Here is a 15,973-nt window from a genome sequence, read left to right on the forward strand (position 1 = left end):
TATAGTATCATTTTCTCAAATATATTGAAATTCCCCCCCCCCTTTTTATTTTATTAGTTTTTTTTGGCCCATAGTGCCACAATAAACAATCATAACAATGGAAAGTGTCTCCTCTGGAAACAGAGCACTCTGAAGAGTGGAATCAAACTGGTGCTCTTGATGTAGCTGGAATTTTTGATGACGAGTTGCCACTGCCAGACTTGTCATGCACAGTGGCCTGTTATATGCAAACTCATTATGGAAAATTGGGCAAATTGGCAGAATGCAGAACTTGGAAGCCACCCATAGACCATGGTCGCTGGATAGGTTTGATGAGACCAAAATGCCCATCACCTGTGTTTGCAGTTTATTTTGACCCTTTTTATGACTCTGTAAATTGGTGTTTTGGAGCCTGTAAAGTAACTTGGTAAGTTGGTAAGGAATAAGGCCCCTGAGTCCTGAGAGACTGAGAAATTAAGATAGAGTACCATAATATTAAATCTTATCAAGCAGTAGATAATTTTATTCTAATACAAAATATACAGGTTAAAGCAAATTGGCTGCTTACCATTGATGGAATTATGCATGATTGCATACTGGAAAATTAGACAAAATCCACCCATTATTTGGAGATAAATGCCTGTGAACAGTTAATCCAGCCCCTTTTACCTTCTCCTATGACTTTTCCCCAATTTCTTTGATAAAAAAAAATGAATGACAAAGGCAATTCTTAGCAGTGATTTTCTAAAATCACCCTTGAACTGATTGTTTTTTATGAGTAATTTTATGAAACTTCTGCCAATACTCTAAATCAGCAAGCCAGGACTAGAGCATTTTATGCCATTTTTGGAGCTGTGAGAGTAGGTAATGCTAGAGCTCCTATCAAATTAATGTGTATCTCCTATCAAATTGTCAACAAAAGTGCATGATTGTGCCATAAGTTTCCAATTATCAAAACTGGAGCCACAAAATTTTAGTGTTTAGTAGGAAATTTCTAATCATGTCATTGATATCATATGTAGCAGTTAAGTTTATCATGTCATACTGTTACCGGAGGTTAAATTAGGCTACTGTGTAGCCCAACCTTCATGTCTCTCTTTACTAATTATCATATTTCTTTAGTTCTCAATCCAACTCAATTTAAATTAAATATTTTTTTATCTTTTTCAGTGTAGATGACCAAAGTATCATTTGCAAACTTGAATTATCACTCTTAAGTATTTGGATTCCTACTCAGTACATATCTCACTCAGCCTGGGCACTCAGTTGCACTGGTGAGTGGTATAGAAATTTATATCATTTATTCATTGATAATTTTGGTTAAGTTTTGTCCTTGCTTTTACTTTGTTTGTATTCATCTCTGACTGATATGGTTTAGTTTGAAGAAGTTAATTTATTATATTGCATTATGGTTATAATTAATTCCAGTAAGTTATGTTCACAATTCATCTTGCAGTGTTCCTTTATTTATCTGTCCACTTGTGATTCCTTTTAATTCAATCCGTGTGTGAGTACTCATTAGTTTTAAAAATAAATTCACAATATGGAGATGAGCTTTTACTAGTTTTATGGAGATTAATGGATCTTGCTTTGTTTACATTCTACATCCCATCAGGTTATCAGACATTCATGATTTGCATTTTCATTCTGTTCTTTCTGTTTGCAGTTACATCTACTCATCTCCACCTGTCCATGCTCCTTACATCCACTTAACTAGCGCATTTTCATTTCACATTCCAAATTAGTTTAATCATTACATTTGCAATTTTATCAAGTTGTATGTTCATTTACTGTCCCATTTTTTAATTCATTATTTATTAGAACCAGTCTTTCATTTTCCTTCATTCAGAATAGGGTTGTTGCTACCTAGTAAAATAAGCAGATAACAGGTTTATCTCACCTGCGGTATGAGACATTATAGACCCGGCAACAATACTACTGGATGCTTTGATTGTAAAGCTCTACTAGAGTGAACACTGAACAGAAAGATGAGAACCTCTTTTAACCCTTCAGCAACCAGCTATAAATATATGCTGCCTTCCATAAGGGCAATTTTTGTTTATATATGAAACCATATATATTTATTTAATATCTTTATATTGAATATGTTTATCCAATTTGACCAATTGGATAAATACCATCAAACGGGGTAAAAAGGGATAGTTTTGAGCGTTTTTTGTCAATAACTTCTTACCATGAAACATTTCAGAAACAAGTTTAGGCTCATTTTATAGCTCTTTGTGAGGGCTATCCAATGGCATCTTCAAAAAAATTCCATATGCTATTTGTAAGGTGCCAGATGCAGAATAAAACCGTCCTGATTTACCCCTGGGAACGGGGTAATCTGGGACACTTGCAATAAAAGTTAATTTTAAAACGTTTGAAGCATGCAGAGTGTACTCATCCATTACTAACAGTACTTTGAAGTCCTCTTCTTTTATTGTAGATGATGTAGATGTAAAATAAATGACATTTTCTGTGATTTTTACTTGTTTTTCCTTTATTGATATTATATTACCATATTCATTAATTACCATATTATTAATGTGATAGTACTGTATACATGGACATGCAATTGAGCATTGACAATGACCTTGTCCACTGCAAGCTTCATATCAGCAGCCATGTAGCATTTCTTCTGTATCTGTAAGCTTACAGGATGGTTTGTAATTTTAAACTCCATCAATTACGTTTTCAAGCCGACACCTGGGTGCAACTTTTATGTAAGTAAAATTTTTTAATATCGCGATTTTTTTTTCTCCAGACCTTAGCAGAGGTACTTTTCACACTTTTTTTCAGCGATTTTTTAGAGATAGTAAATGTTTGATTTCTTGACTAGCTTTATACATAATAGATAGTAAAATTATTGAAGTTTATGCCACTATTTTTAGTTTTGCAATATTTTGATTAGTTAAAGCTGCTACCGTACAACATTTCTACGAAATGTGGGACACGCATCCCGATTTACCCTGCCCATCCCTTTTACCCCATTTGACGGTACTTTGCCATTAATTTTAGGCTGTGCTATACCTCGTTGGAAGTTGGAAGGTGCAAGGTTGCTAAAAGGTTAACTGCTGTCACCTCTCATAGTGAGACTTGTTTCATCTCTGGTGATATACTTGAATTTAAAAAAAAACTAGAATGGCTTGACTTGGTTACACAAGTTCTGAAGGAAAGTGCACTATATATATTATAAATGTTCTCAAATATCATTCCTGATTTTTCCCAGAAGGTAAACAAATGCTAATTTTTTGTAACTAAAATTTATGTGCAGTATTTGTTTTGATCCTAGCAACATAAAGTAAAGAAAAGTGTTGATTATTAGTGGTTTATATATATATTGTGTAAAATCATTGTGTAGTTTGCATCCAAGACAAAGCAGTCATAATGAGTTCGCCAAAGGAGCTGCAAGAGACCAGGTGCTGTAACCAGGAAGGCTGTGAAAACACCTGCAAACCTGCGGAGACTGCAAGCAAGATCCCCTACAGCAGCATCCCCCTCCCTCTTTCTGAGCCGCTGCTGCAACAGCTTGCTGCGGATGCCAAAGATTATGCTTTATTACACGGTCAGTTGCTGCTGCTATGTACAAGTACAAAATTTGATTAAAACAGCAGCAGTGTAGCATTTTTGGATAGTGCATAAAGTTTTTCATTTTGGGTGGATGCATGTCAATCTCAAAAGTGCGAGTGGATGTGATGTCATCCTCTGCAGACTGTGATTGGATTGTGGGGTTATTGGATTGTGATGTCATCCTCTCCAGACTGTGATTGGTTATTGGATTGTTATGTCATTGTGATGTCATCCTCTCCAGACTGTAATTGGTTATTGGATTGTTATGTCATCCTATCCAGACTGTGATTGGTTATTGGATTGTTATGTCATCCTCTCCAGACTGTGATTGGTTATTGGATTGTGATGTCATCCTCTCCAGACTATGATTGGATGTGTCCAATATGGTATGTGTATTCCATGCTGAACAGCAGCATTTAGTGGTAGTAGTGTATGACTGTATGTTGTGGTGTGTTGTGGTGTGTGGTGTGGTGTGACTCTTGTTCTGTTGTGGTGAGTCTAATATTAGGCAAAGCATTTATTTTATTGTTTGTACATTAAAATTGAATGTACTAGAGTTGTTTGCCACACTATGCAACATATCTCTCTATATTTAAGACTTTTTTACAGATTTAACTTTTGATGACAAATTTTTTCATCTAAAAATATATCTCAATGATCTGTCATACTGCAGTTGACAATTTTTAAAATGTCACCAATATTTTCTTGTTCCTGCACTTCTGCTATAAAGAAACTAGTCAGTATTTTTATAAAAGTAGTACATAAAAGAAGAAGTATGTACAAATATAGTGTGAAATATTACCCATGGAATGTGGCTCATCTTTAAATATCATCCCTAACTTTCTTCAAGTGCAATCTAAGGTTAAAAACTCCTCAAACATTTCTGCCACTTGTTATTCAGGGGCTGGCATGCGCTACAAAGACAGCTTCTCAACGGACACCCTCTCCATGGCACCGTTCTTCCTGCTGCCGACTCCTTTCCCCCGGCGCGAGTTTGAGAAAGTCTACAAGCTGCAGCCACTCATCAATACACTCATGCACAGAGTGGCTCACTCACATGACTTTCTGCAGAGATCTCTTGTCAAGTGAGTCAAGTGTTTGTATAATCACATTTTACTGTTATTATTTTATCCATTTAACCTTACAAATTTTAGTTAAATTAAAATTGCAGCCGAAGCCCATGAGTCACTACACTTAGCTTAATCATTCTGGGTCAGCTTGGCCATCCAATCAAATCAGCTTCTGGTCAGAATATTCTTTTTGACATATAGTTGCCTGAGAGTATGAGAAGGTATAGTTGCCTGAGAGTATGAGAAGAGTTAGCCAAGCCAAGTAATACCAAGCTTAATAGCTGCCCTGCCAACCCAGCGGAAGTTGACATAGAGCAACTCATTTATGTGCTCCAGGATTCATAAGTGGCACCTATTGCAGAGTCAAGCCTATAGCTAAATTTTGCTATGGAAATGGGTCATGAAGTTGCGTGTGACAACAAAGTTGCAGAATAAAATTCATTTCAAGGTTAACCTAAGTTTACATGCTCCTAAAATTATGTCATGAAGTTTGACATGTATATAAGCATGTTACTGCTTCTGCATTAACATTATTGATATACGACTAAATTTTTTCCCATTTCTGAAACTATTCTCCAAGATTACTACAATACTTCAGTTGTGATTAAGTGTAAATATCAATGTGTTATATATTAAGGAATGTTCTGCAGCATAATACTTTTGCAAGGAAGCATGTAATTTTTTAAGCAATTTTAATTTTTTTTTAAATGGCAAGGTTTGGGTTTAGAGTTACATTATCCTGCCACTACCAACCTGCAATTGGCCGCACTACAATTTTTGGATACCTATTAAAAATAATTGGAATTAGACTCGCCCAGACGACTGAACACACATGAAAACAAACTGTAGTGCAGAGTACAAAAGTAATGCTTCTGTCTTATTATTACTCAATTAGAACAATTTCAGAAATTAATATCTCCAACCTCATAATATTGTGTTATAATGAATTCAGTATTCATTTCTTATTAAAATATTAAATTTGCTCCATAACAACATAACATAATGTATTTGTCAATTGCAAATTGACATTTCACTATTCAAAATTAAATACGAAAAAGAAGTAACACATTAATAATTATTATAATTCTTGGTTACATACATTCAAAATTAGAATTTTTCACTTGTTCAAGTCTGCCCACAAAAGAGTTCATTTAAGTTGATGTTTTCAGCGAATATTTTTAGTTGATTGTTGTTTATTTTTCAATCTCCAAGTGCAATCATCAGATGTACACAATGTGACTGTAATGTATTGTTCCATCATGTTCCATCATATATAATGTTCCATCATGTGTTGGAAAATGTTTTTTTTTACTTTTCATTCTATCATGTGTTGGGGAAGGTTTTTTTACAAACAAATTGCCAGTCTGGAAAGGTTGACATTGTGGTATAATTGTCAGCACCATCAAAGTGGATGACTTCACCCGTCGGCTGTGGGAGCTGTACATGACAGTGAGGGAGGAGGGTGTTGCCCAGGTGAGTACAACCTCTTGCCTTCTCTGCCATGTTTTTTAACCATTCTCATCCTACATAATTTTATAATTGTAATTAGTGTATGTACACTGTACAGTTGTAACTATGCAATTCTACAAGGTTTATATTGATGTAACTCAAGGCATCTGTGTCAGGTTTTCGTCTACTTACTTTACTGACACATTTAGTCTGAACTGCTTAGACCTGTTGCACCTTATTCCTAAGTTTACATGCTGTCAAAATTATGTTGAGAAGTTTAACATGTAAATAGACATGTTATTGCTTCTGCATTAACATTATTGATATATGACGAAGTTTAATTCTTTTTTCACTTTATTACCTTTCCCTCATCCATTAAAATCAGATAATTTATCTCAGGACACCTGCCCTTAATTCAGACTGTACCTTATATTCATGGTAATAACATGTATAAAATAGCTGGTTTGTTATTCAAGGACCCCTTGAGCTGCTCAAAGGTCTAGGGTCCAGGGGCTCCTCAGAGGTCTAGGGTCCAGGGGCTCTGCAAAGGTCTAGGGTCCAGGGGCTTCTCAAAGGTCTAGGGTTCAGGGACTCTGCAAAGGTCTAGGGTCCAGGGGCTTCTCAAAGGTCTAGGGTCCAGGGACTCTGCAAATGTCTAAGGTCCAGGGGCTTCTCAAAGGTCTAGGGTCCAGGGGCTTCTCAAAGGTCTAGGGTCCAGGGGCTTCTCAAAGGTCTAGGGTTCAGGGGCTTCTCAAAGGTCTAGGGTCCTGGGGCTTCTCAAAGGTCTAGGGTCCAGGGGCTCCTCAAAGGTCTAGGGTCCAGGGGCTTCTCAAAGGTCTAGGGTCCAGAGTCTTCAAAAAGGTCTAAGTGCCTTGAGTTCCTCTAAGAGATCTCCAAGTGCCTTGAGTTCCTCTAAGAGTTCTCTAAGTGCCTTGAGTTATTCCTAAGTCAGTTGCCAGAGGTGCAGGAATCGGACAAATTCAAGCAAAATTGGACAACTCAACTTATGATGAACAACAGAGACGTCTAGCCAGTGATATAAATAAGGCATTTATCAACTTTAAACACAGTCTCTGTGCTTCTATATCTGCTCAACCGGATACGGAGGTCTGAGTAAAAGGACGGTCTTGCCGTAGTGTCATTGAAGCTTCACTAAAACTATACTGTCCATGCCGTTGTAGTATATTATAGATACTTCCATGTAGCCTCGTTGCAGCGATTGCTCCTTACATTAATGCATACGAATAGCATGAAATGCTCATGCTGGAACGCTAACATATGCTGGAATGCTCGTGTGGAACGCTAACACTAATGCTGTTTAAAATGTAACCGTTAACATGGTGCGCACATAAAGATGCAGGACATTAATAACAATACATGACTGGAATTGGCATGTCCAGCAGTTGCCAACTATGAAGCCCTCCTTGAAACGCTGCTATGTTGCGCCTGTTTTCTTGGCAGCTCATTGCCTGCAAGGGCCACTAGAAGCAGGACAGCGACCACTTAGTGTGCACTTGTGCATCAACTAAGCGCACGTTAAGTGGTCGCTGTCCTGCTTCTTCCACTGCTGCAGTTGTATGCAGAAGAGGGCATGGGAGCCACTGCTCTTTGGGCGTTCATGGCCGTGGAATGGTGGAAATTCCCATACCATGCCCGGACCTCTTGGGGGTCTATGGTACCACCCTGGACGACTGCCGGATATCTAGCACGGCACCATGACATAGGTCAGAAAAGACCAACACTGTCAACAAAACACCACATTCGCGTCATATTCTTGCCGAAGCTGCAAGAATCCCTTGAGTCACTCAAACTCGAAGCCCATAGTTTGATATTGAACCTTGTTGCTTTATATTGCAGCTCTTGCCTCCAAACATTACCTGATCTAACTAAACTTTTATTAAGTGAATACTTCACACTAGTGGGTTTGATTCAACTAATTACATTGGTTTTTTTATTTTTTCTGGCTATAAATATTCCTTCTCCAAAGCAGTGTCACTGAACATGCCTGTAAAAATTGCCTCAAATTTACTCTTGTCTCCTTATTTCATATTGAAAATTAGATCATTAACTAATTACTATGATTTGTAATCAAGGAATAAATGCATTAAATATATAATTATACGTACAATATATAATGTATACACACTGTTCACAGCCTAATAATTGAAGAGTTATCAATCACTTCAAACATGTAATATATAATGCACATTTTACCTGATGAAAGCTCATGTTCTCACCCTGCACCGTCTTCACCAATGAAGACCTGTGGCCTGATTGTACTTTCTATAAACTTATTGATTATCTCTTTGTAAACTTTGATGATTTCAAGTGTTGTGTTTGTTTGTGTTAGTAATTTTTAAGTTTGGTTCAGATTAGCTGTCAAACAATGGATTGAATATTCAGCCATTGACTGTGTTGGGTGTAGATAGCACTATTTTCTTAGTTATAGTTTCTCAATCATGATATTTCTTTTGACTGTCTATAATTAACAGTAGTAAGTTTTCTTCCTGAATTTATTGAGTTAGTCATGGTTAGATCCCTTGATTTAATAACTACCACTAAACTCCACCTGCCAAACCCACTATTAGCTCTATTGCTTTTAAAATCCTTCTAACAATTACATTCACATTTACTTGAAGACAACACAAATTTTTTTAGATTTAAAGAGACCCAAGGATGTGGATCATTTGAGTGCTATTTTGCTTCATTGAACTCTCTTGTATTGTATTGTATTGGCTCATTAAAATCAAGTATTGCTTCATTAAACTGAGGGTTTGGTTCTCATTAAACTGTCTATATTAGTTCATAAAACTTATTTAATCACTAGGTAAAAGAAATTCCGGAAGACATACCCTAAAAATTTCACTTTTTACTTGCCTGTGTTGCAGCAACTCAATCCAATTTTTAGCACATTTTCTCATTTATGGAAAAAATGCACTATGGTGCTCGCCATGTCCGTCTGTCTGTCTGTCCGTGACCTCAAGTTTTTGTCGACAAGAAAATATGCTCTCTGTCACTCCCTGCAGTGAGTTCTGAGTTATATTTTTATTTTCTTGTTCCAACAAATTTATTTACTGATGAAGATGTCAATTTGCTTCTTGAACCAATATTATTTCTAGTTCTGTATGGATAGTCACTGGGCCAAGCCATTGCTTAGTATTAGGTAAAACCTTGGTGTTAGTGTTGCTACCTGATATTGGTGAGATGTCATGGTGACGGTTTCTAGTGCAACGGGCTGCTAATAGTGCAATACTAGATTATTATGTAGTCACTATCTTACAATGAAGGCTTCTGTATTTAGTCTTCTGGAACATTCACAATTTATTGCTGGATTCCGGAATATGTAGTGCAAATTTCTTTAATTATAGTGTTGACTATCTTGTACTTGGCAAGCACTTGGTCAAGAAGTGTCAAGTTTATTAAGAGTTGACTCACAGTTTAACTTATTAAGAGGTTACCTTATCTTTTAACTTATTAAGAGGTTAACTCTCAAACTCACAGCTTAACTTATTAAGAGGTTACCTTACATTTCAACTCATTAAGAGGTTACCTTACATTTTAACTTGAGAGGTTAACTCGCAGCCTGTGAGCCTGGCGCTGCTGCGCTCAGATGTCATGCTGAACGAGTGCAGGCCGGGCTGCTGTGCCCTCTGCCTCGTGCCGCCCTATGTCATGAACCAGCAGGTCGAGATCAACACCATAGCTGCCGGCTTTGGCCACTTGGGCCCCGTGTCTGCCAGGATACACAAGTAGGATGCTTGTAGCACATGTTGTTTATACATGTATTACTTGACAGTTGTATACTATAGGCATTTCTGTGTAGTTAAATGTATTAGTCATGAATAGGTCATGAGTTTTGTGTTGCAGCTGTATACATTATTGACGACTGTGTTACAATACATGTTTGATACAGATTGGACTTGTGTAATAATGTGCTTGTTACTAGTTACTTAGTAGTTACTAGTAGCTAGTTACTTGGTCTCATCTGATGGACTAGCACTAAAGACATGAGGCTTGAGTGGCATAACAGCAGGCCTAGTGGGACAGACAGGCTTACCTAGGATATTATTTTTGGGAGAGGTTAGGATCAGATTTGAAAGGATGCAACAAGACTGGATTGGATGAAATAGGATAGGATCTGTTTTGTATAGTTTAGGATAGGACAGGTTAGGCTAGGACAGTATGGAACATAACATACAAGGGCCACTAGTTGCAGGCCATTAACTTGGAAGCTCTATATGTAACAGGAGGCTCTGCTGACTAATTCATTCATTGTCATGTATAACATAGATAATATATAGGTTTCTCTAATCAGATAAGTCAATCCAAATCATTATGCCAAAAAAGGCACTCAAACCATAGTTGTCTGGCGACATGCTCCTTGGCTGAGAACATACCACTCATGGCTCTGATATTCAGTGGACTCTTTATAGTAAAACTTCAGTTCTTTGGTTATCAAAGCTTCACAAAAGTATCATTTTGCTGACACTTGTGGTGGTTAAAGCTAAGCTTTATGTTTAGGAGCTTTTATTGGGTTCTCAGGGGCCATACTATCAAAATTCACTGCAGTTCACATTGGCCAATTTTTTGTCTGTAATTAGCCAATTTAGGTTGGAAATTTAATGTCATTGATTGATAGGCTGATAAAGTTGTCAACTATTTATGATTGTACGGCCCCTGGTCAGGTGAGTTGCCGGCTCCTCTGACACACTTTTGTTTGCTTCTGCTTATTCTTGTTTCCTGGCTGCAAATTTTTTTTGCATGAAATTTTTTTTCTTTGGATACCTATTTTTTTTTAATTTCATTATTATTTGTTTATTTATTTCATGTTGTAATGTCACAGTGGCTTTTTAATCTTATATGTGCTTTTTCTGAACAGCTCTGATATGCCCATATAATTTTGTCTGCTCCGTTCTTGTCTGAAAATGTCTGGGAATATGCAACTTTCAGATGACACTTGTCAAAATTTATGTCTAAATGTAATGGAACTACAAACCATTATGAGGTTAAAACACTAATTGTATTAGCACACCCAAAGCTTAACTCAAAAATTTAATCACTTATATTTTTCTCAAAGAAAAGGCTTTTTCTGAATGACAGATTATGGCAGATCAATTGTATCAAGTTTAAATTGAGCGACATAGAGATTTTAATTTAAACAAAGTGCATATAAAAACATCTCAATTCATTGCTGCCTGAGAAGGTAACTGCAGAACAATCATTTTAATATTATTGCACTTGGGGGAACTCAACAGCCTGCAGTGTTGTGCTGCCTGAGCTGACATGCACTATTTAGTACAGGGTAAACAATGTCTTGCATTTTGAACAAAAAAATGCCAACACAAATGATATTCCATAATTTTCAAACTAAATAACATGCAATAAATTTTTGAACTACAAACTTTTTGGGGCACTTTAGGGAAGTCCCATACTGTACTTTAGAGAACAATTGTGTATTTATGAACAATTTTTGTTAAAGACCAGAGAATTAGTTTTATTTATTAGCTCCTTGTTAGTTTTTTCAATAAGTCGTACTAAATTCTTCGTAGGTGTTGGAAAAACAAAATTTGTTTTTCCAAAAATTATTTAACAAAACTTGCTTAAGAGAAGAAATTCTGCCAGCCTACACTAATATTATGAACAATTGTGTATGTACTTTAGAACAATTGTACAGTATGGCACTTTAGTCCCATACTGTACTTTAGAACAAATGCCAACACAAATGCTAGTGCATAATTTTCAAAATCAAGTATCATGAATGTCTTTTTCGAGGCGCACGCGACTTTGTTGGGCCCTACTGAAAAGTTAACTTATTGTCACTGCAAACCTATCTCCTCCTAGAGTTTTGAAACTACAGCAATGAGACATATACCATTCGATTTGCAATTGAATTATCTAGAGATTCGTTGTAGCTTTTTTCCAATTTCGTTATAGTTTTGAAAATATTTTGAAAAAAGGGGGTAGAAAAAGGGGGAAATAGAAAAATTTTCGAAAATTTTGTGAAAAAATACTCCCCCATCCACAAAAATTCGAAATTCTAAAAAAGCTTCGACGAATCTATAGATATGGTCCTTACTCATCGAATGATATGCGTCTCAATGTTGTAGCTTCGAAATCCTAGGAGGAGATAGTTTTCTATAGTACCCCCTTTTTCCGTTTTCTAAGAATTTCACATTTTCTTTCATTTTTTTCGAAAAATTCCCACGAACAAAAAAGTCTTAGAATTCTGTTTTACATATGAGTACCAAGTTTCAAAACGATCTGTCTGTAAACAAAAAAGTTTTTTCTGCACCCAGACGTTTCCTTTACAAAACTTGCTTAAGAGAAGAAATTCTGCCAGCCTACACTAATATTATGAACAATTGTGTATGTACTTTAGAACAATTGTACAGTATGGCACTTTAGTCCCATACTGTACTTTAGAACAAATGCCAACACAAATGCTAGTGCATAATTTTCAAAATCAAGTATCATGCAATGAATTTGTAAACAGCAAACAAATTGGGGCATTTTAGAGAAGTCGTGTACATGAGAACAGTTGTATAGTTGTATACCTGTGTACAGCCAGTGTCTCTGGCGCTGATACGATGTGATGTGCTACTGGATGCTCCTCCCTGTAATGAGAATACCTCTGGAAGCAAATTAAGTGAAGGGTCTGGGCCCCAAGAGGGTGAAGGCACCCACAGCCCTGAGGATGACCTGCGGAAGTTGTGCTGCGCTGCACCCAAGCAGGTGGAGGTGAACACGATCGCCTCCAGCTTTGGGGCTCTTGCTGTACATCTTGGCCATCTCCACAAGTATGAGTGCCACGAACCTAGCAATATAATCAGACTTAACTGGAACATCCTGTTATAATAATATAATATTATATAATATANCATAGCATGAAGAAGATAAACACACATTGGTTTATTTTAGGACAATAAATCAGCAGTCTTAAGTAATAAAACTATCATGATTTTTGATTAATTGGAGGAAAGTAACTAATATGCAAGTATTGACAACACACATTATGTTTCAAGTGGAAAGAATGGCACTCAAAATCTGCCTGTAAATTTAATTTTTCATATGTAAAAATGTAGACATTTCTTAAGAAATATAAGCAAGGGTAACTTGATCAGGCAAATAAGTGCATGTAAATATTGTTATTTGGATGTTTAAATGTTGTTATTGGGATCTTTGAATGTTGCTATTGTGATGTTATTGAGGTGCCCTGCATATGTCGGTCTGCCCAGACACTCTTCTGATGCATGTTTGTGTTGTGTTGAACAAATGGTAGTTTGTTGGGAGCTTATGTATTTATTTTGTGTTGAAATTTTATATATACAATGAAATGTGGAGGAAATCATTTATTCTGTGAGGGAATGTTAATTTACTGTTGTATGTTGGTAATGTAGTCAACATTAATGGGTAATGCAGTCAACATTAATAAGTAATGTGGTCAACATTAATGTAATGTGGTCAACATTAATGGGTAATGCAGTCAACATTAATGGGTAATGTAGTCAACATTAATGTAATGTGGTCAACATTAATGGGTATGAATGAATGAGCTACATATATAAACCAAAAAATGCCATTATGAAAATTGACATTTACATGGAGCTAGATGCTGGAGGTTATTACATGGAGCTAGATGCTAGAGGTTATTACATGGAGCTAGATGCTGGAGGTTATTACATGGAGCTAGATGCTGGAGGTTATTACATGGAGCTAGATGCTGGAGGTTATTACATGGAGCTAGATGCTGGAGGTTATTCTAGACTCTCTATAACAATTTTCAAAGGCTGGCCAGCTAATTGCAATAATACCACCGCAGCCTTGGTTGGTGGCACGTCCACTTGCTGTTGGAAGCAAGCCTCTTGTTACTGCATGCATTTAGTGGCCTTTTTAGCGCATTTTATCATTTATGGTGAAAATGCACTATTGTGCTTGCCCTGTCCGTCCGTCCGTCCGTCTGTCTTTGCAGCTGTCTGTCCGTCCGTGACCTCACGTTTTCGTTGACAAGAAAATGTGTGCTCTGTCACTCACTGCAGTGAGTAGTGAGTTTTTTTTTTAATTTTGTGCCACCTTAACATTGTGTTGCAGTAATTTAGTGCTGAAGCAATTTGTGCTGTATTAATTTATACTGCAGTAATTATGTGCTTCAGTAATTTGGTGCTGTAGTAAATTGATGAATTTTATATGGTAGTAATTTTGTGCTGTAGTAATTTGGTGCTGTAGTTATTTTGCATTGCAGTTATGTTGTGCTGCAGTATTTTTGTTCTTTGATAATTTTGTTCTACAGTAATTTTTACAGGCTATTATACCCCAGCACTGAGGTATATAAAAGCAAGGAACTCTGTGATGCAAATAAAATGTGATGCATATTTAATGCAGTAATTATAATGAGATGTCTGATTAAACTATGAAATTTCCTTAATGACCAGAGAATGCCAATGATTGAATTTTTCATGGGGTTGATCAATTCATTGTATGATGTTATTTGGGCAAAAAATAGGTCTAGGGAGATATTTGAATATAATGATGATTTTTTTTTTTGGAATCTTCTCATTGTTGTGGTAGAAAAAGAATTCCCTTATTTTGAGCTTCTTTTAACCTAAAAATAAATATTTTTGCATTTGAAACATTGATAAATATATAAGAATTACTTACCAAAAACATGCCTTTTTTCCTACTAACCTTATCCAAAGAATTGTTTAGTTCATGAAATATTGAATTGCACTCATTCTCTGGTCATTAGGTAAATTTCCAAGTCTTATATGACATCTTATCATAATTTCTGCAGTAATTATTCATCACATTTCATGGGCTTCACCATGAATTTGTTGTGTTTGTTGGGTTCACTGAAACCATGTGGTCCACCTGTGTAGGTTTGTTGTGCCGTGTGTGATGTATGGAATTAACACACTGGTGTTAATTAATTTATAACTTATGAATTTGAATGAAATTAATAATTTAATCTTGACTCTTAAGAACCAAATGGGAATTCAAACTGCATAGATTACCAATGCACTTGTATATGGATTACCACTACCACTGGGCACTTGTTAGTGCTATTACTTAAAATATTTTAGTTACACCTACAGCATGGAATTAGATGGTTACTAGACAGAGTGGTTCTAGTTTAGTGTTATTTTCTTATAGGGAAACTCTAGGGAAAATATTCATATAGAGAAACTAGGTATAATATTCATTTCATTTAGGGGAACTAGGTATAATATACCTGTGGGGAAAAATAAGTCTAATATCCCTATAGGAAAACTAGGTGTTATATTTCTGTAGAGAAGTGTCCACATTTTCCCTAATATTATATACGTATATATAACATTTGTAGTGTCTTTCATTATCTAAATTGTGATATATATTTTATATATATGTATATATCACCATTTATATATATTTTAATGATAACTGCTTGATATATTGGTTAAATTCCTAGGCTAATGTGCCACAAAATCTATCATTCTTCACTATCTATTATGATGTACAGTGTCATTAAGTTCAATGATGAATAATCAACATGTAACTAAATATATAATAAATTTATTATTTATAATGAATGAGATTTAGGAGACTTGTATGTTTAGTTGCTTTTGTGTCACAAAAAAAATGTTCTCCAAATTAGCGGCATCTGCTAATAATTTACATGGATATGGTGATGCAAACTGCCCAATATAATGAGACGCATGACTATGTAGCATGTCAAACATGACTATGTTGCACGTCATGTTCTTCATGTTACTGACATGTTGCAGGTATGTGCTGACGCTCCTTGGGCGACATGACCTCATACCTAATGTGAGTAACTAGGCAGACCTCATACCTAATGTGAGTAACTAGGCTGACCTCATACCTAATGTGAGTAACTAGGCAGACCTCATACCTAATGTGAGTAACTAGGC

The 15,973-nt window shown here is 36.1% G+C and overlaps 1 protein-coding gene across 1 annotated transcript in view; it reads left to right on the forward strand.

Moving 5' to 3' along the window:
- The first annotated feature begins 3,206 nt into the window (after nt 1–3,206).
- The window catches only part of LOC108672695 (glutathione synthetase), an 18,112-nt gene continuing 5,345 nt past the window's right edge, over nt 3,207–15,973 (forward strand). The window contains exons 1-7 of the mRNA XM_047880501.1: nt 3,207–3,544; nt 4,451–4,634; nt 6,017–6,092; nt 9,651–9,817; nt 10,708–10,753; nt 12,633–12,865; nt 15,827–15,869. Coding sequence (XP_047736457.1) covers nt 3,367–3,544; nt 4,451–4,634; nt 6,017–6,092; nt 9,651–9,817; nt 10,708–10,753; nt 12,633–12,865; nt 15,827–15,869 — 927 coding nt within the window. The 5' untranslated portion in view covers nt 3,207–3,366. The remainder of the gene's footprint in view (nt 3,545–4,450; nt 4,635–6,016; nt 6,093–9,650; nt 9,818–10,707; nt 10,754–12,632; nt 12,866–15,826; nt 15,870–15,973) is intronic.

The sequence above is a fragment of the Hyalella azteca genome, unplaced genomic scaffold (assembly GCF_000764305.2).
Source record: "Hyalella azteca isolate HAZT.00-mixed unplaced genomic scaffold, Hazt_2.0.2 contig5513, whole genome shotgun sequence".
NCBI classification, from domain to species: Eukaryota; Metazoa; Arthropoda; class Malacostraca; order Amphipoda; family Hyalellidae; genus Hyalella; species Hyalella azteca.